The sequence below is a fragment of the Bos grunniens genome, chromosome 21 (genome assembly GCF_055505025.1).
Source record: "Bos grunniens cultivar Pamir isolate PY7600 chromosome 21, Bosgru_T2T1.0, whole genome shotgun sequence".
Taxonomy (NCBI): Eukaryota; Metazoa; Chordata; class Mammalia; order Artiodactyla; family Bovidae; genus Bos; species Bos grunniens.
In genome coordinates, this window is record NC_141185.1 from 51,535,438 (window position 1) to 51,558,581 (window position 23,144).

The following is a 23,144-nucleotide window of genomic DNA, read 5'->3' on the forward strand; positions in this document are numbered from 1 at the left end:
CCATGGGATCCAGGTTCAGCCCCCAGGGGACAGCATGCCTGAGGGCTACTGTCTCCTGGCAGCTGCTTACTTAGGTTCAGGAACCACAGGGGTTTTGTGTTGCTGAGGTAGCTGAGCAGATTTGCAGCTGGAGCCGAACAGCCTGGGGCAATAGGCAAAAGACTTTGCTACTGCTAGTTACCCTCCCCCACACTTGCTACAGGTTCTGTCAGTCTGTGTTGGACAAATCTTTGAACCTGATTGACACAGGCAAGAATCAAGTAGCCTCCCTGAGGCACCCGCAGATCTGGGGAGCCTTGCTCTGGAGCATGGAGTGGGCTCTGCAAGGGTGGGTGTGGTGAGCAGGCCTCTGAGGCTGGAGTGAATTCTGCTCCATGGACAGAGGACTGGGAGCTGAGATACCCTCCCCACGAGGACTCTTGCCAGGGCCTCGAAAAGTCCCTCTTTAACACTGAGGGCTCTGACTGAGCCACTCTCTTGATGGAAGCTGAATGTTTCTGTGGCTTTGGGGATCTCTGTCTGCTGTGTCTGCAGAGGGTAAGTGCCCTCGGTAGATGCAGAGAGTGATGTGTGGGCTACAGACATAGAATGGGAATCAGAGGCCTGGGTGGGCATCTAGCCATCACTGATTAGCAGTGTGACCTTGATGTTTAATCTCTTTGAGCCTCAGTTTCATTATCTGTATAATCAGTTCAGTTTAGTTGTTCGGTCGTGTCTGACTCTTTGCAACCCCATGGACTGCAGCATGCCAGGCCTCCCTGTCCATCACCAACTCCTGGAGCTGCTCAAACTCATGTCCATCGAGTCGGTGATGCCATCCAACCATCTCATCCTCTGTCGTCCCCTTCTCCTCCTGCCTTCAGTCTTTCCCAGCATCAGGGTTTTTTCTAATGAGTCAGTTCTTTGTATTAGGTGGTCAAAGTATCGGAGCTTCAGTTTCAGCATCAGTCCTTCCAATGAATACTTGGGCTTGATTAATAGGTGATATAATAGCTCTTCTTTACAATTTTTGTGATTAAATTATATGACATGGAAAATGTTTCATATACTGCTTGGGCTATAGTAAATGTTAGGAATGAGTCATTGCTATTTGTTTTTGTCAACATCATTATACTTTGTTTTTAAGTTTCTTCTGTTCATTTTGTTGTTTAGTCTCTAGGTCATATCTGACTCTTTCATTATCCTATGGACTGTAGCCCTCCAGGCTCTTCTGTCCATGAGATTTTCCAGGCTAGAATGCTGGAGTGGGTTTCCATTTCCTCTTCCAGGGAATCTTCCCAACCTAGGAATCAAACCCATATCTCTTGCATTCGGGCAGATTCTTTAGCACTGAGCCACCGGGGAAGCCCTTTGTTCGTTTACTTATTTATTATTTATTTTTTGACTATGCGGAAGGTGAGATTTTAGTTCCCTGACCAGGGATGGAAAACTGAGCCTCCTGCAGTGGAAGTGCAGAGTTCTAACCATTGGACCACCAGGGAAGTCCCAACATCATTATTCTTGATGTTGATAGTAGCCAAGTGTGCTTAGACATGTGACATATGACCTGCCAAGCTTACATTGACCATCTGGAATAGGGGTTGTTGAACTTCTTCTCTAAAAGCCAGATAGTAAAAGCTGTAGGCTTTGAGGACCGTAGGCACTTCCTTACAGCTACTCAATTCTGCCCATGTAATGGGAAAGCAGCCTAAACCATACATAAATAAATAGGGGTGGTGGCTGTCTTCCAATGCATTTTTATTTTTTATAAGAGTGGATATTGCCTGTCGACCTCTGCTCTACAAAATAAATAAGGAACTAGCGTATTGTCCCATAAAAGGCTAATGCCTATTGTTGCTGGCTCTCTTACGAATAAACTTGCTAAGTGTGTCTCCATAGACGTGGGGTGGTCAGAGGAGCAAGGGTGTCTTTAAACTGCTTGGACCAGGAGTGTGGACTTGTACCTACACTTAGAATCTACCCTGCCCTAAAATTTTTAATTTATAGGATGACACTCCTCTACTGGGTGTTCCAGCATCCGTCTGGGGACTGGTGAATGAAACTGAACAATTTTGTGCTTAGAGCAGGAAATGAAATGATGTCGTCAAGCCTGGGAAGCATTTCCCACTGAGTGTTGTGGTGTTAAAAGGGCAGTGCCCAGACTGGGTAATGCAGAAAATGTGTTTCTGTTTTCACCCTTTTAAAACGGTTTCCTTTCCTCCTTGGGTCTGGGAACCTTGAGGACATGAATGTTCTGGGATTTTATGCCATTTGCCGCCTGATGGAGCCGCCCAGCGCCCAGCCCCTGGAGAAGACACTCATTTTCTCCGGAGAACAGCCAGGAAATGGTGCTTCCTGCTTCTCATCCTCTCTAGATTTTACTCCTTTCTTCAGACTCCTTCCCATTGAGTCTGTTCTCAGGTTGAGGCAGAGTAATTGTGGACTTCCCGAGAACACATCCAAGAATAACCCCAAATTAAGTTTTCCCACAATTGTGGTTTTTAAAGCAAGATTTTTTTTTTTTTTTTTGCCCAGCAATTGCTATGGTGGAAACAAAGAACAGAAACCCCAGTCTCTGTTCTGAAGACTGTTGGGGAGACAACAAGGGAATACCCATGAAAGAAACAGAGAGCAGAACGAAGCAGTGTGATTTGTATGTGTGTGTGGTGTAAGAGAGTGACATTAGAAGCGTTTTAAATTTTTGATATTTTAAAATAGGTGGTGCCACCCTTAAATAGTTATTTGACAAGCAATAGACTTGCTCAAAAGAGTTTCCTCTGACAAATAGCTGATAAAATATGAGAAAGGTGTCCAGCATTATTCATCATCAGAAAAATGCAAATTGACCCAGAAGGATATACCGTGGTACGTGAAGCAGAATGGCTAAGCAGCAGTGACCAAACAAAGTGCTGACAAGGATTTGGAGCAATCACAAATTTCATACTCTGGCGAAGGTATAGAGTAGTCTGTTTTGAGAAACAGTTTGGTATTGTATAACATTACCATCTGTGTGACCGAGCGTTTGCACTCTAGGTCTAGACCTGACAGGTTATCTATCTGTCTATCCATATAATTTACATGTGTCTGTCATCTATATCTGTTAATCTGCCTCACTTGTACACATCTATCTATCTAATGTATGCATCTGTCTAATCTGTTTATCTAGTCTCTCTACCTACCTACCTATGTATATATCTATCCTCTATATCTGTTGATCTCTCTGTCTCACCTCTATCTATCTAATTGCCTATTTATCTATGGAGAGATATGTTTAAGAATGTTCATAAGCACTCTTTACAGCAGCCCAAAGCTGGAAACAACCCCAGTGTCCATCAGTAGCAGCACAGACAAATAAATGTGGTATATTCTTTCAGTGGGAAACTCTTCAACAAGGAAAATGAATGAACTACAGCTACATGCAACAGCTTGGAAGAATCTCAAAATCAATGTTGAATGAAAAAAGACAGATACAGAAATATATTATATATGCATAGATACATGTGTGATTTCACTTATTTAAAATTAAAAAAAATAAGTAAAACTAAGCTCTAGTGTCTAGGGATATATGCAGTTCTTCACATGTAATAAAATGTGTTTCAGTATATTAATAAAATTTGAAATTGAAATATCTCCACTCTAATAAAAGAAAAAGGAAATGGAAAGTAGCAAAACCCCTGGACTGGAAAAGATGATGTGAAGTGACTCTGAAGGTGTTGGGAAGTGTTGAGAACTGTGAATGTTCTGGCCATCTAGATCCTTCCCTCCTATCCAACTCACAGCCCCACTGACACCCAGAGCTGGGAGTGAACACGAGACGTGGTGTACATAGATGGGAGACTGGAAAAGGGAATGTCTTCAGATTTGGTGGGGGCAAAGAAGGAGATTGAAAGGGAAAACTCCAGCTCTTCTCATTGCACTATGGATGCTACAGGAAGGGTCTAGCCAGCCACCTGCCTGGCTTCAGGGACTCCTTGGCAGCCCCATCTCCCTAAACTAACAGTTGGCAGCAGCAAGGAACCCCTGCTCCCTCACATGCCCCTGGCTGGTGAGTGACCCATCATGAAGTTTGCCAGCTTTGAAGAAGATGCTGAGAGGCACACGAGAGTCTCTGAACTGATTTTTCTTTTCAAGATTCCTCTCTTGGCATCTCTTTCCCAATTGCGTCAACCCCTGGGGACCTGGGCCACTTGCAGCTCTGGACTCCAGTTGCCAAAACAGACCCCTTGCCAATTATACAGGAACTTCAGGTTTGATCTGGGAGAGCTGGAAAGCCCATCCTAAAGGTGGAGAAAGAACTGGCAGAAGAAGAGGTGCAGGAAGACTAAGAGAGACAGCAGTTGCTTTGTGCCCCATCTCCCAAATGTGTAACTCCTATCTGCCCTGCAGTGTAGGGCGCCCGCCTTAGGGATGCTGGCTGGCACTGCTCGAGAGCTGAGAACGGAAATATCCAATGGCTGCCAATGGCGTCTGGACTGTGAGACAGAATGATTTACAGAGATGGAGAGTGGCCATTTGGCTGGCCCCAAATTTGATCTGCTTTTCCCTCTCATAAATCCAGGGTTCACATAAATCTTCGTATTCTCCCATCCCACCCATGCTGGGTTCCTTTTCTTCCCCTCTTCTTATGCTTCATGAAAATAAATAAATCACTGGCAGTCATCCTATACATACCCACACCCCAGCTCATGCAGCGGGTCACCAAGAGAGGTTTCCTGTCACCATGACCCTCTGCCTTCTTCTGTACCAAAAAAGCTTTGCACACATCTTTGTTCTGGTTGGATGTGAACCCAAGGCAACTGATGCCTTTATTATCAGGTAGCTTTTCTGAGAAGGCAGCCAGAGGTGAAGCAGAAAGCACAGGAGATAAGAGCTAGTAAAAATCAGCAATGGACCAGGGGCCCTCCCACTTCCCTTTGACCTTGGCCCGCCCTAAGCCTGGCATCCTTTATTCTGCTGGCAGCCCACACTCTTCACCTTTCCTGACCCTCTCCTCTGCCCTTTCACATCTTTTAATTTCTGTGCCCACCATTCCCCTGGGGAACCTGCCCATTGACTTAATTGATCTGATAAATTAACTCAAGCAGGTAAGCTGGACAGGAATGTATCCTGGACTTCATGCTCAAGCTATTACTTCTCGAATGATCTTTGGCAAATCACTTCCCTGTTCTGGACCTCAGTTTTCTCACCTATAAAATGGGAAAGCTGTATGAAGTGGCTTCCAACACTGTGGTCAACATTAGGATCATGTATTCCAACAGATTTTTGGTGAAAACTCCAAGTGTTGAAAGAAGGGTGGTGCTTGTTGACATTGGAGTGGGCCTTGATCGCTGGCTGAGAGACCATGGCCCTAGAGGCATTGCCATTGAACTTTGAGACATCAAAGAAGCCCAGCACCAAGAGATCACTGTGGTCTAGTTAAACTCTTAGCTTCTGTCATTTAAGATGTGTGAATGTGTGCTGATCCCCAAACAGGATGGAGCATCAGTTTTTCCAACACCAGAAGTGAGCAGGTGGAAACCAATGATGCTATCTAGGGCCCTTTTAAAGCTGTGAGTCCATCATCTCTAATGTATGCTAATGACTGATGGAGGTTTGGTGGGCCCCCTCGATACAATTTTCACACATTCACATTCCTGCAGCGCTGTAAGCCAAGGTACCTCTGTGGATTTCAGCTAATGGGGGTTGCCGTGGCAAGAAAAAGATGTCTGGCTAGGGAGGATTTTCAATAGTAGCATCATCTATGGAGGAACTTAGTTGGCCTAAATAACCAGAAAAGGCCAGAAACTGGCAGAGGGAATGAAAACCAATCTCCTGTTAGATTCTCACTGCCCTGAAAATGACATGTGAAGTGCACACCCATTCCTTCATTGCCTCATGTCCTGTCTCTTGGGGTTACTAAACTTTGTCAATTGAAGCAAGTGGATTTTTGGCTCCATTTGCCTTCTGATCTCATGGGGAGGGGAAGGAAGGCTGAAGCCATATGTGAACACACCTGCCCAGGCGGCTCCTCCTGCAGGAATGACCCTCCCCATCACAGTTCATCATTCGCCACGGCCAATGTGGCTGCACCCCCAGGGCAGTGCCCTATTCAGGGTCCCTTGCATGTGCTCTGGTCTCACCCTTCCCTTCTGGTCTTAGAAAGTCTCTGTTCACTGACAAACTTTTTTTTAAGTCTTTACTGAGTTTGTTACAACATTGCTTCTATTTTATGTTTTGTTTTTTTGGCCACGAGGTATGTGGGATCCTAAGTCCCCAACCAGGGATCGAACCTATGTCCCCTGCGTTGGAAGGTGAAGCCTTAACCACAGGACCACCAGGGAAGTCCCTGGATAACCCTTCTGAGCACTGCTCTTCCATTTATCTTCCTGGGTCCCAGGGCAAGGGGCCTGGTCTAGTGCTTCTCCTGAATACTGGATTCTCCAAAAGGGGCCCAGGTGTGACATTTCCATGGCCACCAGCTGCCCACCATCCCTCCTACCCTGGGATTTAACGGGGTAGGCCAGGTCTGCCCCAGGCCCTAGTCCTGGCTGGGTCCTGGGGCTTCTGCCCATTGAATGCCATTCCCACAGCTGTAGTCCCCCTTACCCCCCAATTCTTCCATCTACAAGGAGAACGAAAACGCCTTTATAGAAGCCAAAGTGTTCATGTGCGTGCATGTGTGCTAAGTTGCTTCAGTTGTGTCCGACTCTTTGTGACCCCACAGACTGTAGCCCACCAGGCTCCTCTGTCCATGGGATTCTCCAGGCAAGACTACTGGAGTGGGTTGCCATGCCCTCCTCCAGGGGATCCTCCCTACCTCTGCCTCACCAGGGATCGACCCACATCTCTTATGTCTCCTGCATTGGCAGGAGGGTTCTTTACTGCTAGCACCAACTGGGAAGCCCTGTTGTTTCTCTACAAATATTCACCTCTTCACAATCTAAAATCAAGGAATAGAAAGAGTAAGGAAACTTAATTATGTTGTCAGCCTGATTTCGGATGGGCTGTGGGTATAGGCTTGGAGAAGGCAATGGTACCCCACTCCAGGACTCTTGCCTAGAAAATCCCATGGACAGAGGAGCCTGGTAGGCTGTAGTTCATGGGGTCACTAGAGTCGGATACGACTGAGCGACTTCACTTTCCCTTTTCACTTTCATGCATTGGAGAAGGAAATGGCAACCCACTCCAGTGTTCTTGCCTGGAGAATCCCAGGGATGGGAAGCCTGGTGGGCTGCCGTCTATGGGGTCGCACAGAGTTGGACACGACTGAAGCGACGCTGCAGCAGCAGCAGCAGCAGCAGTGGGTATAGGCTAATTTGCAAAGTTAAAACAATTGGGGGCAGTGGTTTCCCCACTGTTTTAATTGTGAGACCATTTCTTCAAGGAACTCTTAGGGGATGGGGGTTGTCAGGTATCCCACCTCCCAGCTCCCCTCCTCCTCTGTCATTCACACTAATCTCAGAGGAAGGCTAGGGCTTCCTAGCTGGCAGATGTGACATAGATACCAGAAAGTTGGCTTTTGTTTCTATAAGGTTCACAGCGCTGAAGGAAGCACGAGTCAGGCCTGGCCTTTGTGACTTAGTCTCATGGTCTTTAAAGCTCGATTAAGATCTTACTTGTTGGGGACCAGCATTGTGTTTGGGATGGGCACCAGCTTTCTTCCCAGGAAGGAAATAGATAAGCCCCTGCCCTCTAGTTGCTAATAATCAATGTCCCATGCTGTTTCCAGGCCCTGAAGGACCCCACCCTGGCAGCCCGGAAGGATTTCCAGAGGGAAGCCGAGCTGCTCACCAACTTGCAGCATGAGCACATCGTCAAGTTCTACGGGGTGTGCGGGGACGGGGACCCCCTCATCATGGTCTTTGAGTACATGAAGCATGGAGACCTGAACAAGTTCCTCAGGTATGCCAGGACGGCCACCCCCTCCTGTCATTTCCATTGCACCACTGGGGTTCTCTCTGGAGCCAGAAGTCCCGTTGCTCCTCCTAACACTTCAGTCTGGGGATTAGAAATGAGAAGCAACCTTTCATTCTTCTACATTACCTCCTGAGCAATTGGATGCGGGCCTTTGCCCCTGATTTCTCAGGAGGGAAGTTGAGGATGCTATGAAAAGTAACCTGCGGATTACTTTCAGGTAACCTGCATTCCAGGTCTGGAATGGCTCCAAGGAGGGAGCCCAGAGGGACTGCCAGTGTGTAACTTCCAACTTTAAGATTCTAAAGGGCCAGTTTTCCCCCTGATGTTCTGAATAGCTTTCTGACCTTATGTCTTATGTTCTCACTTGCAAAGTGAGGCTAGTCCCTACCACACCTCCTGAAAGCCTCCTTGTGAGAGACTTTTTGATGATGAATAAGAAAGGACAAGGTTACAAACTCATGGGGAGACAGATGGTTGAAAAAAAGGGCAGATTTTCCCCCAGATAAATTTAGAACTGTGCTATCCAGTACAGTAGCCATATATGGCTATTTAAATTTAAATCTACAATGACTAAATTTAAGTAAAATGTAAAAATTCCTCTGTCTCTCCAGCCACACTTCAAATACTCAGTAGCCACATGTGACTAGTGGCTATCATATTGAACAGTGTGGTACAGAGCATTTCCATTAATAGAAAGTCCTGTTGGCTGGCACTGTTCTATAAGTATTGGATTTTTTTTTTTTTGTAAAAAGGGTTTCCCCAAGCCTAGAGCAAGATCATCTGGATTTTGAGAGGATCTTGATAGAGCTTCTAAGAGACTGGAACCCCAGCCAGAAGTGCTGGATAGAGTTACAAGTAAGGGTTGGAAATCTACCTTCCCCAGAGAAGATAGCATCTCACCAATAGAGCAGAGTTAGCATTTCTCTGCCTCCCACACCTGCTGTCTCCAATTACTGCCCAGATGTGGAGGTAGCAAGCGTGTGTGAGAGTGTGTACAGTCCAGGGTCTCATAAAACATATTGAACACTCAGGCCCTGGATGCTTTTAGGGTGTGGTCTTTGCATAGCCAACTTTTGGGTTCTACTGCTGAGAATGAGATTTCCAGAGCTCATGTGTGGGTTATGGTAAACTCTAACACACTCCCCTACACCTGATGAGTATCTCCTTGAAGTGGGACATTCAAATGAGTACTGTGCTTTGAAGAGGAAATGGAAAGGGTAAACACCAGGTTTCCAAAACTGGCCCTAGAGGATTTGAAAGTATCTGTAGGATGTTCTAAACCTCCTAAACTTGATTTCACGGTGAAACCTACTCATTTCCTGAAGAACTGAGTCCTTAGCATGAGACAGACTTGGGTTCATATCCTGGATGTGTCTTAGTGATGTAACCTAGAACAAGTTATTAACTCTTAATTCTCTCCTGGAAAACAAGACCATTCATAAGTGCTTCATATGTTTGTTGTTATGAGTATTCAATGAGTATATTTGTGTAAAGCCTGGACAAGTGTTCAACCAATGGTAGCTATGATTAAAATTACTGCAATATTATTTTATCAGAGCTGTGAACCATAATAGTTTCTAAAACAAACAGCATCTTTTCTCAGTACTTGAGATCTTCCTCTTCTTGTGCTCCCATTCTTCTGAAGTCAAGGGATATGTTCCGTTTTTCCATCAAACCCTCCCCACTGATTCAATGGTAGACCTAAGCAACCCCACCGGCAAGGCTCAAGAGAGGTCCTGAGTACTGCTCTATGTCCCTGTCATGCCTACTCTACAGGAAGAGGAAGAAAAAGAGCATAGAAGGTCCTTCCTGCTCTCGCATCTCCCAGTTGATGGGTTTTAGGGAATCCAGTGCATTCTTCCAATAAACTGGAATGGAGCTTGTCTGCTGGTCCATCTTCCTTGTGAGCTAAGGCAGTTGGTCTCCTCTAGAGGCACGAGGGAGGCAGTGCCCACAGGAGATAATAAAATGAATGTGTTTATATTTAACGGTGCCTTTCAGTGGAAATTGGAGAAGTGATAAAACAGGCCAAGGCTTCTCTGTACAGTGGGGCTCCTTGGCTCACAACTTCATAAATAAAGGCCTGGGTGTGGTTACGGCTCACTGGGCTTCCTGGAGAAAAGATGAATACTAAAATGACTGATATGACAGGGCAAGGTGTTTGGATAACAAATCTGGGCCATGATTTGGGATGCAGTGGGTGCTATGGCTCCCACGTCTTTGCCTAGGGTCCCAGGCTCTCTTCATCCTGTCCTGCCATCCACAGAAATTGCCCAGTCCTAGGCAGGGGAGTGGGGAGGTTATCAGTGTGGACTGAAGATAGTGCTGCTACCCACAGCATGGACTGTATCACTACTGGAAGCATCATTACTGAGAGCTTGCAGGAAATGCACCTGAAAGAGCTCCACCTAGAACCAGAATCGTAGGCGGTGGGGCTCAGGAATCTCTTTAACGAGCCGTCTGAAAGCTTAACGTTTAAACCTCTGCTCCATAGTCACGTGTCACCCATGTGGCTGCTGCGAGACTTTGGCCAGATGAGGTACCTCAGTTTCCTTATCTCAAAGTTGGGGGGGATGATTAAGGGAATTAGTACATTACAGATACATAAAGCTGTGCACGGAACATAGTCAGGGTTATGTAGGTGTTAATTATCGTTTTATTAATTACTCTATAGTAGACATGAAGGAACTGGGAAGCCCCTGGATGGCAGTAAAATATCCAAAAGAGTACGTTCACTCCTTGATTCATTAAAATGAGTCTGCTGTCTTCTTAGATGGGAATCTTAATTGTATATTTCACCCTAATCAGGCTTACATAATAGAGTTTGGGGTAGATAGAAATAGGCCGCAAGGAGGCTGAGAAAAGAGATTTCATTCATCTCTGTGGTGCATTCCAGAGCCAAGGGAATCAAGAAGGCATTTCTCCTTGATCTGAACTCTCTCTGCTCCCTCCCTTCTCCTCCTACCCCCATCCCTACAGGGCCCATGGGCCAGATGCGATGATCCTTGTGGATGGGCAACCGCGCCAGGCGAAAGGCGAGCTGGGGCTCTCCCAGATGCTCCACATCGCCAGTCAGATCGCCTCTGGCATGGTGTACCTGGCCTCCCAGCACTTCGTGCACCGGGACCTCGCCACCAGGAACTGCCTGGTTGGAGCCAACCTGCTGGTGAAGATCGGAGACTTTGGCATGTCCAGAGACGTCTACAGCACCGATTACTACAGGGTAAGGGGGCCTCCCCCGATGCAGCATCCATGGCTCAGCTAGCACCTTGCTCACATGTCTCCGTCATTGTCCATTAACCCTGTTACTCTGGAGCACACGCATACACTCCTGTGCCCAGGTAGACACTTGATGCTTATCTTTTGGCCACGCCTGCATCTCTACATACCTGTCAATTTTTCTCTTGATAGCTTACTCATCCCTTCCACCTGGATAGAAATACGCGACTATATCCTTACATTGCAATGACATATGCACTGTGTTCTTACGTCCATCAGTACTCATTCTTCATGAAAACAGATACCAATATATACATATATATACACATATATGTATATATGTGTCCCCCAATGCACACATGGACAAGCTCAACTTGATGCTACATTTTAAAATCTTTCAACACAGTTCCCTACCCGGCCTCACCAACAGCACATTATTGTTCTTTAACATTACTGGTGACCATATAGGCTCATTTGCAAAGATAGATCTCAATGAGAAGGCAGAACCCAACATAAAGGATCAAAATGGTTAGTGTGTTGCTGAGCAGAATTATCCAAATGGTATAAGAAAGATGAGTGAAGGAAGTAGGTTCTCATCGCCAACTTTGGAGACAGTTGCAAATGGGCCTTAGGGGAAGCTGTTTGATGGTGAAAGGAAACACCACATTCAACTTTACTTCAATACACTTTTCTACTTTATATTAATAGGTATCTTACTTTGCACCCCCCACATTTTCCCCCTTAATATTTGAGAATCTTCTTCCCATGGATCATGGAGTGATTCTGACAGTGTTATTATTGCCAGGGAAAGGGCAAGTGGGCATGCATGGCATTTTTTTCCCCCAAGGAGAAATATGGGTGCAACCTGTATACAGAGATACAATAACTTCTGTATATTGATTAGAGAGGCAGATGCTTCAAGTACATGGGAGATTTACTTTAGGGACTTTGAATGGATGAGGAGTTTGGATGGTGTATAAGGAGAAGGTGGTGCAATGTTTTGGAGGTCGAGAGACAAGGCAGCAATTTCCCTCATCTTCTTTGTATGGAATGAATGATCATATTGTGAATCAAAGGACCCAGCTTTTTGGCCTGAGCAAGGTGGGTCAGGAGCTGGGAGTTTGGGATTGGCATCTGCAAATCAACTCTGTCTGGATGCTTATGATGGCTTTGCCTAAAAAACATTGCCCAGACATTATAATGGATCACTCAAGACACTTTATCTGATTTCTTTTTAACTTTTAATTTTGCATTGGGGCATAACCAATGAACAATGTTGTGAGTTTCAGGTGGACAGCAAAGGGACTCAGCCATATGTGTACATGTATCCATTCTCCCCCAAACTCCCCTCCCATCCAGGCTGCAACATAACATTGAGCGGAGTTCCCTATGCTATACAGTAGGTCCTTGTTGATTATCCATTTCAAATATAGCAGTGAAGACACTTTAATTTAGCCATAACCTGGGGAAAAATGGAATATTTGAGAAACTCCTTTTGTGCCTAAAAATTGACATGTTCACGGTATAATTGAAAGATGGCAGATGATATACAATCATGAGGATATAAAGCAAAGTAGATCGAACAGTAGGGAAGGTAGAATGTCAGCAGAAAGCTACCTTTTGCTGACAGAAGAAACCCTTCTTCTGTCTAGCCACCTGCCCAGTCTTAGCATCCCTAGATTTGGAAAAAGAAGCATGATGTAGTGGTAGGCACAGACTGATGGGCAGGGCAGACCTGCCAGGAAATATCAAAGTGGAGTCTTTCTTTAGCATCTAGACCAATTTTTTCCCAGTTGTTTCCAAGAGAAGCATTGGTGTGGTTACCAAGGGACCATGGGTCATAGATTTCGTGAGTCTAGCTGGAGCTGGCACCATTTAATTGCCTCTGCACTCTGCGTAATGGGGTTTGCTGGCCTGTCTGGCTGAGCTCAGATTTATGTTGGTGTTGATAAAAGCTAGGGATGGATCATTGTTTTTCTGTGTGAGGCGGATTTTGATTAGACCAATCTTGGGATCTTGGGAAACAGTATCTGAACAGCATGTGTGCAACCTCAGCTTTCAAACCTGCTTTAAGAAATGCACTTAATATTTCTCTGTTCTGATTTAAAAGAGAGAGAGAGAGAGAGAAAGAAAGAAAAGATCCCATCTCCAAACGATCTTGCTTTGCCCTGGCTTAAACAGTTGTGAACTATCTCTCTTTACTCCTGGGACAGTTACAAGAAGTAAATCTATCTCACTTCTGTGGGCTCTAGGGCAGGTTGGAATTCAAGGAAGGGAGTGAGATGGGAAACTGTTCTTATACTAGGCAGCCACAGTTCCCTCTTCATGAGGGCTAAGCCAGGTAAGCAGAGGCCAGCTGGCTTGAAAATGGATGGTCCCAAAGAAATATGAAATTTAAAAAAAGGAGAGCTATTGCAATCAAAGGTCTTCCTCAGTGGTTCCTGTGGGCTAAGGCACTTCACTTGTGTCCAATTCTTTGAGACCCTGTGGAGCGTAGCCCTCCAGGCTCCTCTGTCTATGGGATTTTCCAGACAAGAATACTGGAATGGGTTGCCATCCCCTTCTCCAGGGTATCTTCCCAACCCAGGGATCAAACCCGCATCTCTTATGTCTCCTGCATTGGCAGGCAGATTCTTTACCACTAAAGCTATCTGACAAAGAATCTGCTGGCAATTCAGGAGACTTGGGTTCTATCCCTGGGTTGGGAAGATCCCTTAGAGGAGGAAATGGTGACCCATTCCAGTGTTCTTGCCTAGGAAATTCCATGGACAGAGGAACCTGGTGGGCTACAGTCATGGGGTCCCAAAAGAATCAGACACGACTTAGTGACTAAATAACAACAACATTGCAGTCAAAACACAGCTCTCCATTAGAGAGCTACATACTCCACTGGTGGTGGGTAGATATTATACTCTCTGTATTCAAAGATCAGCTTGTCATTTCTTCATGTTCAGATGCTCACAATGCTTTAATATGAACACAGCCCCACTCCCACTTCTGTAAAACAAAAGACTTGCCTGAGGTCACATCAGTAATAAACTAGGAAGTCTTATTATTCATACTGGATGACATCGAGGTGACAAAGGAGTTCTGTATTGGGTGCAATCTTACCTGTGTTCACAACCTAACATGGCCATTAACCGCCATGGAACGTCAATGTGTTTTGCTGAAACCTTTATGTAATCGTCCCATTTTTCAAATGAGGACAAACATAGTCTCTCAGTTGAGTTGTTTTTGATGTTCAGCAAGTTAATATGCATAAAGAGCCTGGAATACACTTCTAACTGAAGAAATTATTGTTTGTTTTCCTTAGTTCCCATCACACCCAAGGCAGGAGAACCTCAGGGATAATCTTACTTCCAGGTGTAAGTTTTGGGTCAGAGATAAGGCCCTCCTGACCACTGGAAATTAAACTGGGATAGCACAGCTTCCCTGAAGGAGCAGATCTTTATGTTGACCACGTAGGGAAAATTTCCCTGCCGAGGTTTCAACTTAACCAGAAATCCTGGGTCATCAGTATTTGCCTGTTCTTCTGGTCAGTGTTTATAGGGTCCTGCTCATGAATCTTAGAGCCAAGCTCATGTTCAGGTGATTTATGAAAGATTTTTTTGTTTGTTTGTTTGGTACACCAGCTGAGACTCCAGGGGAAGGTGGTGATTTATTAGATAGCAAGAGCACTGAAGGACTCTCTCTGCAAGCGGACAGCCAGGACAGGTTTGCACCTCTGGGCTACCGTATGTTACTGAAATCTACTGGGTCTAGGAGTTTGCTGGTTTCTGGTGCTTAACACAGCTTCATGCATGTGTGCTGAGTCGTGTCCTACTGTTTGTGACCCCATGGGCTGCAGCCCACCAGGCTCCTCTGTCCATGGGGTTCTCCAGGCAAGAATACTGGAGTGGGTTGCCATTCCGTTCTACAGGGGATCTTCCTGACCCAGGGATGAAACCCGCATCTCTTATATCTCCTGCATCAGCAGGCAGGTTCTTTACCACTAGGTCACCTGGGAAGCCCACCTTACACAGCTACATGCTTATCACTCTGGTGTGTGCGTATGTTGTGTGTGTGTTTGTATGTGTATATGTGTGCTCCCCTGCCCAGTGTAGATTCCAGGATGTGTTTAGGAGGGCAGAGGAAGTGGAGATAAACTTCTCCTTCTAGTCTTTCCTTTTAAATTTCTTAACACAAAGAGGTGCCATCTGGCTCGTGTACACGTATGAAAGTGATACACAAAGGTGAACTGCCTAATTTCCTGTTACACATTTAGGGAGAGAAAAACAAACAACTCTGCCCCAGAGTGAGTGCCAGAGCGATTTGTTCTGTCTTCTTAAGACTGTGCCCCATGACAGATCGCTTTTCCTTGATGGGTCACTGGCTCAGCCACTTTGGAGATTGCCTTTAAACAGGCTTTGACAAGGGTGGGTTTTGAGTAGCATTATATCTGTCTCAGAGTATCAGACAATACTACAATTTGAGAAGTTAAGTCTGGAATTAGGAAAGTCCTAGAAGAAGAGGAGGTTGGGGTTTCCAGGAACGAAATATTTTCAGATGTTTTGATTTGGAAGGGAGATGGTATGTTGATACAGGAAGACTGGTGGTGGAGGGGCTTGGTGCTCCAATCTTACGGAACCAGAGGGCCAGGAGAGTGCCTTCCTATTCACTCTGCCATCCTCTGTGCCTGGCATGGGACCTAGAACCTGGCAGACACCCAGTAAAAAGATGAATCAATGCATGGATGACCTCAGAGTGGAAATTCAGAGTGCAGGAAGTGGATGAGGCCAGACCAAGAAGAACCCAAATAGGCATCACTTTTGGGAGGGTCGGGGGGCTTCCATGCTCTGCAGAGCTGAGTGTCAGGATTCAGTCAGCAGGCTCCCCAGTTAATTTTATTTGTTTATTTTTGGCTGTGCTGGGTCTTCATTGCCACATGGGCTTTCTCTTTTGTCGTAAGCCAGGGCTTCTCTCTAATTGCAGTGCATGGGCTTCTCATTGCGGTGGCTTCTCTTGTTGCAGAGCATGCGCTCTAGGGTATGCAGGCTTCAATAGTTGCAACATGTGGACTCAATAGTTTCGGCTCATGAGCTCTAAAGCACAGGCTCAGTAGCTGTACATGGGCTTAGTTGTTCTGTGGCATGTGGGATGTTCCCAGATGAGGGATCAAACCGTGTTCCCTGCATTGGCAGGCAGATTGTTAACTATTGGATCACCAGGGAGGTCCTAGGCTCTTCAGATAAGATCTAGAGTAGATTTTATGTATTCCAGCTACACTTAATAGTGACAGAGGTGACAACCAGAATGGTAGCAGCAGGAGATCAGTGGATGAATGACTCTGCCCTTGAATTCCATCTGAATCTCCCACCTCATGCCTCCCAACCCTGTCTCGTAAGCCCTCCCACTCAAACCAGCTAAAGAAGAAGTGCTCATTTTACACGTGCTGATTGTAGAGCTTTGCACTTTCTCACCAGACTCTTAGTGCTATGCCAGGAAAATAAGAGGGTCTTCTAAGACCTTCCAGATAAGTAAGAGATCAGACATTGTTAGCCTACGTTTTATAGCTAAGCCTTGATGAGGGTTGGTGATGTCTTCAAGGCTTTGAGATTCCTCAACAATAAGTCAGTGTTAGAACATTTCTACAGCCTTTGGATGATTAATTCACCATGTGTATTTGCTAAACTTGTCCATGCTGGTTTATTTCCCCTTGTGCCAAATCCCATAGCCATTGAGGAGGTCTATGTGTTAGAGACAGGATTCAGTACAATTCCCTATGTGCAAGGATGAAGAGAACGCAATCTTTATTCCCAAGGGAATTAAATTTTCATAGGGTGGAACTTCCCTGGAGGCCCAGTGGTTAAGACTGCGCTTCCACAGCAGGGGTCTCTGGTTCAATCCCCAGCCCTGGAACTAAGATCCCACATGACACAGAAGTGGGGGGCAAAAAAAAAAATTTCCTTAGGGAATATAAAACAGGAGGAAAATTTGTAATTCCACCGTAATGCAATAGGATGACCAATTCCAAAAGCCCATCTAATTAGATGGGTGATTTGGATCTTGAGACAGTCAGTGGGTTGAATTTTAGGAGGAATGAAGATGGCTTGGAAATCGGCAAACTGAGAGAGGGATCTAGAACAGTGTATCACTCAACCAGCCAAACCTAAGGTATATGAAAGATACATGGAAGGAAATGTTCGTAAAGGGTGGGACCATGGTGGCAGCTCTTGAAAGGCCAACTGTTCTGACATGGGTAGCTGCAGGACAGTCTTGGGAATTTGTCATCTGTTTTAGTGTAAATGAGGCAAAGTGAGGATGAGCCATCAGGCAGTGTCATGTAGGGGAGACCACTGGGACCTGAGGCCACCAAGGTTGGACGTGGCCATGGTCCAGGGAAGAGGCAATAAGGCTATTGGCCATGGCGGTAGCAGTGGAGTATGGAAGAGAAGCCATCGGAATCAGTGGGGCTGAGGAAGGTGAACTCAAGGCCAGTGCCTGGGAACTCAAAGCCTCTTGCTGTTTTGAATCGTAACCTTGAAAAAGAATAACAGTGAAATGAAGGGTCAGGATAGATTTTTAACAAATGCATCTTTTAGGCCACCTAGTCCATTCTGTGTCCCTGGAGTGTTAGAAAAACAGATGAACAAATGCCAAATCATTCAATTTTAAAGAAACATGAAGCTGGAAGCAGCCTTAAATGTCATCTATTTCACCCCTGTGGCCCCAGGCAGAGCAGCTTCAAAATCATCCCCGACAGATGGTTTGTTTGCTCTATTCCCCTGTATCTCCCGGGATTCCACTGGTTCCTCCTTATTCCTTCCAGCTGTGGCAAAAGGAAACTCTCATCGGTGAGAGATTTATCCTTTTCTTTCTAATTTGTAGCACCCTTTAGAAATGGGAAGTTCTCAGTTATGTCTAGCCTCTACCTGCTGCAAAACAAGTTTATCCTGTCCAATATCCTTAGAAGAGATAAACACAGATTATATTCTAAAACAGACATTAGAACACTCAGGAAAACGCTAAATAGATGCTTAGTGAGACCAAAATGGCGTGGTATGTCTCATAGGTAATTGGTTGTATTTTATTCGTTGGAGGGGAATCAAAAGGATATAAATCTTTCCCTCCCTTGACATGCCAAATATATATATATATTATATCCTTTTTCTGAGAGCAGTTTCTAGGAGTCTCCTCAATTTGATTTCATCTCCTGTATTGAAATCTAGCAGTTTTCTTTTGTCGATGACAGTGGTGCAAGCATGGGATGGATGCTATCATAGTCAGCCTGATCTCCATGAGGACAGGTATTGATTAAAAAAAAAAAAAAGACCAGGGTGAATCCTCATCAGAAAATATCAAGAACTTGAGGCATGTTTGTACAGGAACCCAACCTCAAGGAAGAAGAGAAGGCAGCGGGGTGTTGATTCACTCCATCTCTCTCTCTCTTTTGGTTGGCTGGGATGGTAGCCTCTTTGTAACTTGACAGTGGCGAGTATTATAATAGACCCTGTCTAGGTTCCCCAAGTATAAAGGGTTGTTTTTTTAATGGCAAACTGAATATATAACATATAAAGATACATAAATTTCCATACAAATATCTTTTTTACCAGCTGTAATTAAGATATTTGCATGTAAAGAGAACAGTATATTCCCTTGACTTCCTCCTAGTGGGGAATTGTATTTCTCTCCTAATCCTCAAAGCCCAAGACTTTGTGATCTGAGTCTAAACAGGAGGAGGAGAAGGCAGAAGACTGGGTCAACATTACATTTGAAATTCAGAATTTTAAACACAGTTTTTACTCCTGCTTGTTGACTTTTCAGGTTTAGCTAATCCTACAGGGCAAAGCTGAGGTGGGGATGGGGAGAACGTGGCCCAAGAGAAAGTGGGCCAAGGATATACTTAGAATTTAACGTTGCAAGCCAGAGTATTTCCATTATGTAGTGCTGGATGCCAACATTGAAGAGAAGATATTCCTTTGAATCTTGAGTTTCTGCTTATGAACTCCAGAATTTAGGAAATTTTCTTCAATTCTCTAAGCCGTAGATCCTCATCTGAAAAAAATGAAAACAATTTCTTTTGTGTGGATTGAATAAGATAATGTATGTGAATTACCTGTTACCTATTAGGCACTCAGTAGATGATAGTTATTATTCTACGTAAATGAATAAGGTAGAAATTATATACGGATCTTTCTTGACTTACAATGGGCTTGTGTGTGTGTGTTAGTTGCTAAGTTGTGTCTGATTCTTTTCAACCCTATGGACTGTAGCCCACCAGGTTCCTCTGTCCATGGAATTCTCCAGGCAAGAACACTGGAGTAGATTGCCATTCCCTTCTCCAGGGGATCTTCCCCACTCAGAGACTGAACCCAGGTCTCCTGCATCACAGGTGGAGGCTTTACTGTCTGAGTCACCAGGGACAATGGGCTTACTTCTAACTCACTGTAAATTGAAAATATAAGAAGTCAAAGATGCAGTTAATACACCTAAGCTGCTGAACATCATGGCTTAGCCTAGCCCACTTTAAATGGGCTTGAACACTTACATTACCCTTCAGTGGACAAAATCATCTAACACCAAGTGTATTTATAAAAAAGTGTTGAGTGTCTCATGAAATTTATTGATTACTTAACTGAAAGTGAAAAACAGAAGGGTTGTGTTGGTACAGAATGGTTATAAATGTGTGGGTTGTGACGTCACGGCTGACCGGAAGCTGAGACTCATTGCCACTACCCAGTATCATGAGAGAGTTCCTTGCTGCATATCGCTAGCCCAGGGAAAGATCAAAATTCAAAATTCGATGTATGGTTTCTACTGAATGCATATCATTATCATACTCTGGTAAAGTCAAACTGTTGTAAGTCGAGGATGATCTATATAAGAAACTGCAAATTATTTAAAGGTACAAGCCTAGTATTTCCTATCATGGTCTTTGGTGCTGGATACTAACATTGAAGGGGAGAAGAGCCTACTTAAAAGAACCTGGAAAGATTAAAAAAAAAAAAACAACAAACACTCAATCTTCTGGGACTGATTTAAACAATTGGAACTGGTCAGTTGGATGTCCAGGAAGAAAAAGAAAGCACATTTGGGTGGTCGCAGGAAGGGCTTTACCATTTTGGATCTGGTAGCTCCAATAAGGAACTAACTTTTGATAACTGTAACTATGAATTTTGTGGTCAACAAAGACCTGCAGAATTACAGCCCATTCTCCAGGCCTCCTAAGTGTGTGATGCCCCTTGTCACCCGAGAGGAAGATGTTAGGGTCATTGAACCTTGTGGATAGAAACAAGCTGGTTTAAGCCCAGTCCTCCTGCCTTTTTCGCCCTTAACAAATGCGACTTGATAACCTGTGCATTCATTCCTATGCATAACATGGGATAATGGATATTCAAGAGCTTTGTAAAATCATTGACTTGGGGTGCTGCTGGTTTTATTACCACCATGACCACCACCACTATTACCCCCATCACCACAGTACACCCTGCTTAGTAGATGATTACAGGCACTCTGGAAAAAGTTCAACATCCCAAACTTGATTGGCAGTGGTCATCAAAATGCCATCTCTTTCCCTTTGCCAAACACCATGACAACCTCTCTTCCATTGAGTCATGCTCTCTAACCTCTATAGCCAGGATGGACCTTTGAGTTGCAGCCTGGTTTGTCCTTGAAATTGGTCATTTCCTTACTCAATGGGTCAGTCCCCAACTTCTTGACCTTTGTGTTTATTTAGTCATGTCCTTGAGTCTTTCAGGTACTTGCATATCCTGTAGCTCTCTGCAGCAGAAATTCCCTTGAAGGCAAAGGAACCCACTCCATTTTTATCACAGAGATGTTGCACATAAAAATACTTAATAAAAGTGCTTAATTAAAAAATACGTAGCCATATGTCAAGTGTTTATAATGGGTAAGGAATAACATCCAAAGTACTTTCAAGTGTACCCTATAGTCCCCACTTGCCAGGGAGATCAAAGTAGTCAATCCTAAAGGAAATCAACCCTGAATATTCATCGGAAGGCCTGATGTTGGAGCTGAAACTCTAATACTTTGGCCACCTGATGTGAAGAGCTGACTCATTGGAAAAGACCCTGATGCTGGGAGGGACTGAAGGCAAGAGGAGAAGAGGATGACAGGATGAGCTGGTTGGATGGCATCACTGACTCAATGGACATGAGTCTGAGCAAACTCTGGGAGATGGTGAAGGACAGGGAAGCCTGGCATGCTGCAGTTCTTGGGGTCACAAAGAGTTGATTGCAACTTAGCGGCTGAACAACAATGGCAACAATAACAGAGTCTGAAAGATGTAATAACATCACCTAAGAAAAAGTCAGCAGGATCTGATTCCCTACCAAAGGCCCAAACAATCTGCTTTTCAGTGAGAAGGCCTGAGAGAATGTCTCACAATAATTAAAACACCCACGAGACTGGAGTTAGCACCAGGAGGACAATTTATTAATGCTCACAGGGGACTGGATTATTAAAAGGCTCTGTGATCAAAACATCACTCCCAGTAAGCCAGCCTGTGTGGGAAGCCTGACCACACTGAGAAGGTTGCTTAAGGAGGAAGAAGTCAGAGCAAGGACATCAGATGTATCGAATGGTCGATGGCATCCAGCCAAAAAATACTGATATGTCTCTACTAATCTGAGAGCAAGGAATTCTTGCCTTCCCAGTCTTCTGCCTAAATCCTCCTCTCTCCCATGACTGAAGCCAGGAGAGGATGAACATCACCACCATCTGATTCCATGACCTTTGCAGGTCTCTATGATCATATTCTTTTATTATCTGCATCCATCAATTTACAAATGAGCCGTGATGGCCTAGAAGGCACTCAGGCTTTTTCAGACAGACTTGGATGTAAATTCATGTTTTCATCCATTTTATGCTGATCTTAAGGAGATTAATTGCCTTGTCTTTATTTCCAAATACTTGGGAGGGGTCACTTTATGGTCAAAGTACCTAATGCTTTCCATGTCACTGAATGTCCTTTATCCCTAAAAAATGACTCCTTTTGTTGCTTTTAAATCTGATTGCCTTGGTACCAAGTATTCTATGCCCCAGAGGTGGAAAGTAGGTCTCAGGTAGCAGTTCTGATGACCGGTAGTGGTTGCTCGCAGTAGAGTGATGAGAAGAGCTTGGTGACTGTATCTACAGTCAGTGAAAAAGCATGTGGGGTCAGCGGACGATGTCTACCATGAGCATAGGAAAGGGGATGCTGGCACTTGGGTTGTAGAGTTGCAGTCCTGAACTATTCTAACCCAATTTATGCTCTCAATTCAAAGACTCTACTGGGCCCTTTTAGTCATGCTCTAACCTTAGCTTCTCACCACTGGAAGTAGTATAATCAGGCAGAGATGTGACTTTATTGAATGCACTGCTCTTAAAGATCATGTACAAAGGAAGGGGTTTGCCAGGTGGGCCTTCATTACTGGGGCTAACAGGTTTATTTGCCCAAGTTCACATCAATGGAACTAGTAACCCAGCACTCTAAATTACCTTCCACTAGCCTTTTTCACACACTTTACTTAAGCATTCAGTTGTTTCTATTGTTTTAGAACCTTTCTTGCTTAGTCACTTCGGTCATATCTGACTCTCTGCAACCCTACGGACCATGGTCTGCAAGGCTCCTCTGTCCATGGGATTCTTCAGGCAAGAATATTGGAGTGGGTGGCCATTTTCTTCTCCATTTATAACCTTATGTACAGAAAAAATGCCTAGTTCTTCATAGATCTGTTCCCTGTCCCACTCTGCCAAAGCTTTATATGGCCTAGATACAACTCTCCCTTCCAGTTTGTCATCTAGAGCTTTTATCAACACACTAGTAATGACTTGAAACATATTTTTAATTTCTTAGAGAGTTGAATAACTCAAGACTTGGATTTGCTGCTAGAGTCCTGCCCTCAAACCCATGCTGATCCAATTTTCAGCATTCTTTAAGTGCAGTCGTTCTATGGTTAGGACTCTTACCCAGTCCTACACCTATTAACCTCCTAAGTATTTTGTGAGAGGCTTTGATAAATACCATGAAATGTGGGTAAGCAATCTATACTGGCAAACTCATGAAATTC

The 23,144-nt window shown here is 44.6% G+C and overlaps 1 protein-coding gene across 3 annotated transcripts in view; it reads left to right on the top strand.

The window, feature by feature from the left end:
• The window catches only part of NTRK3 (neurotrophic receptor tyrosine kinase 3), a 422,363-nt gene that overhangs the window by 362,730 nt on the left and 36,489 nt on the right, over window positions 1-23,144 (top strand). For all 3 annotated transcript variants that reach the window (XM_086364673.1, XM_086364674.1, XM_086364675.1), the window contains exons 14-15: window positions 7,688-7,860; window positions 10,855-11,098. In XM_086364673.1, coding sequence (XP_086220799.1) covers window positions 7,688-7,860; window positions 10,855-11,098 — 417 coding nt within the window. The remainder of the gene's footprint in view (window positions 1-7,687; window positions 7,861-10,854; window positions 11,099-23,144) is intronic.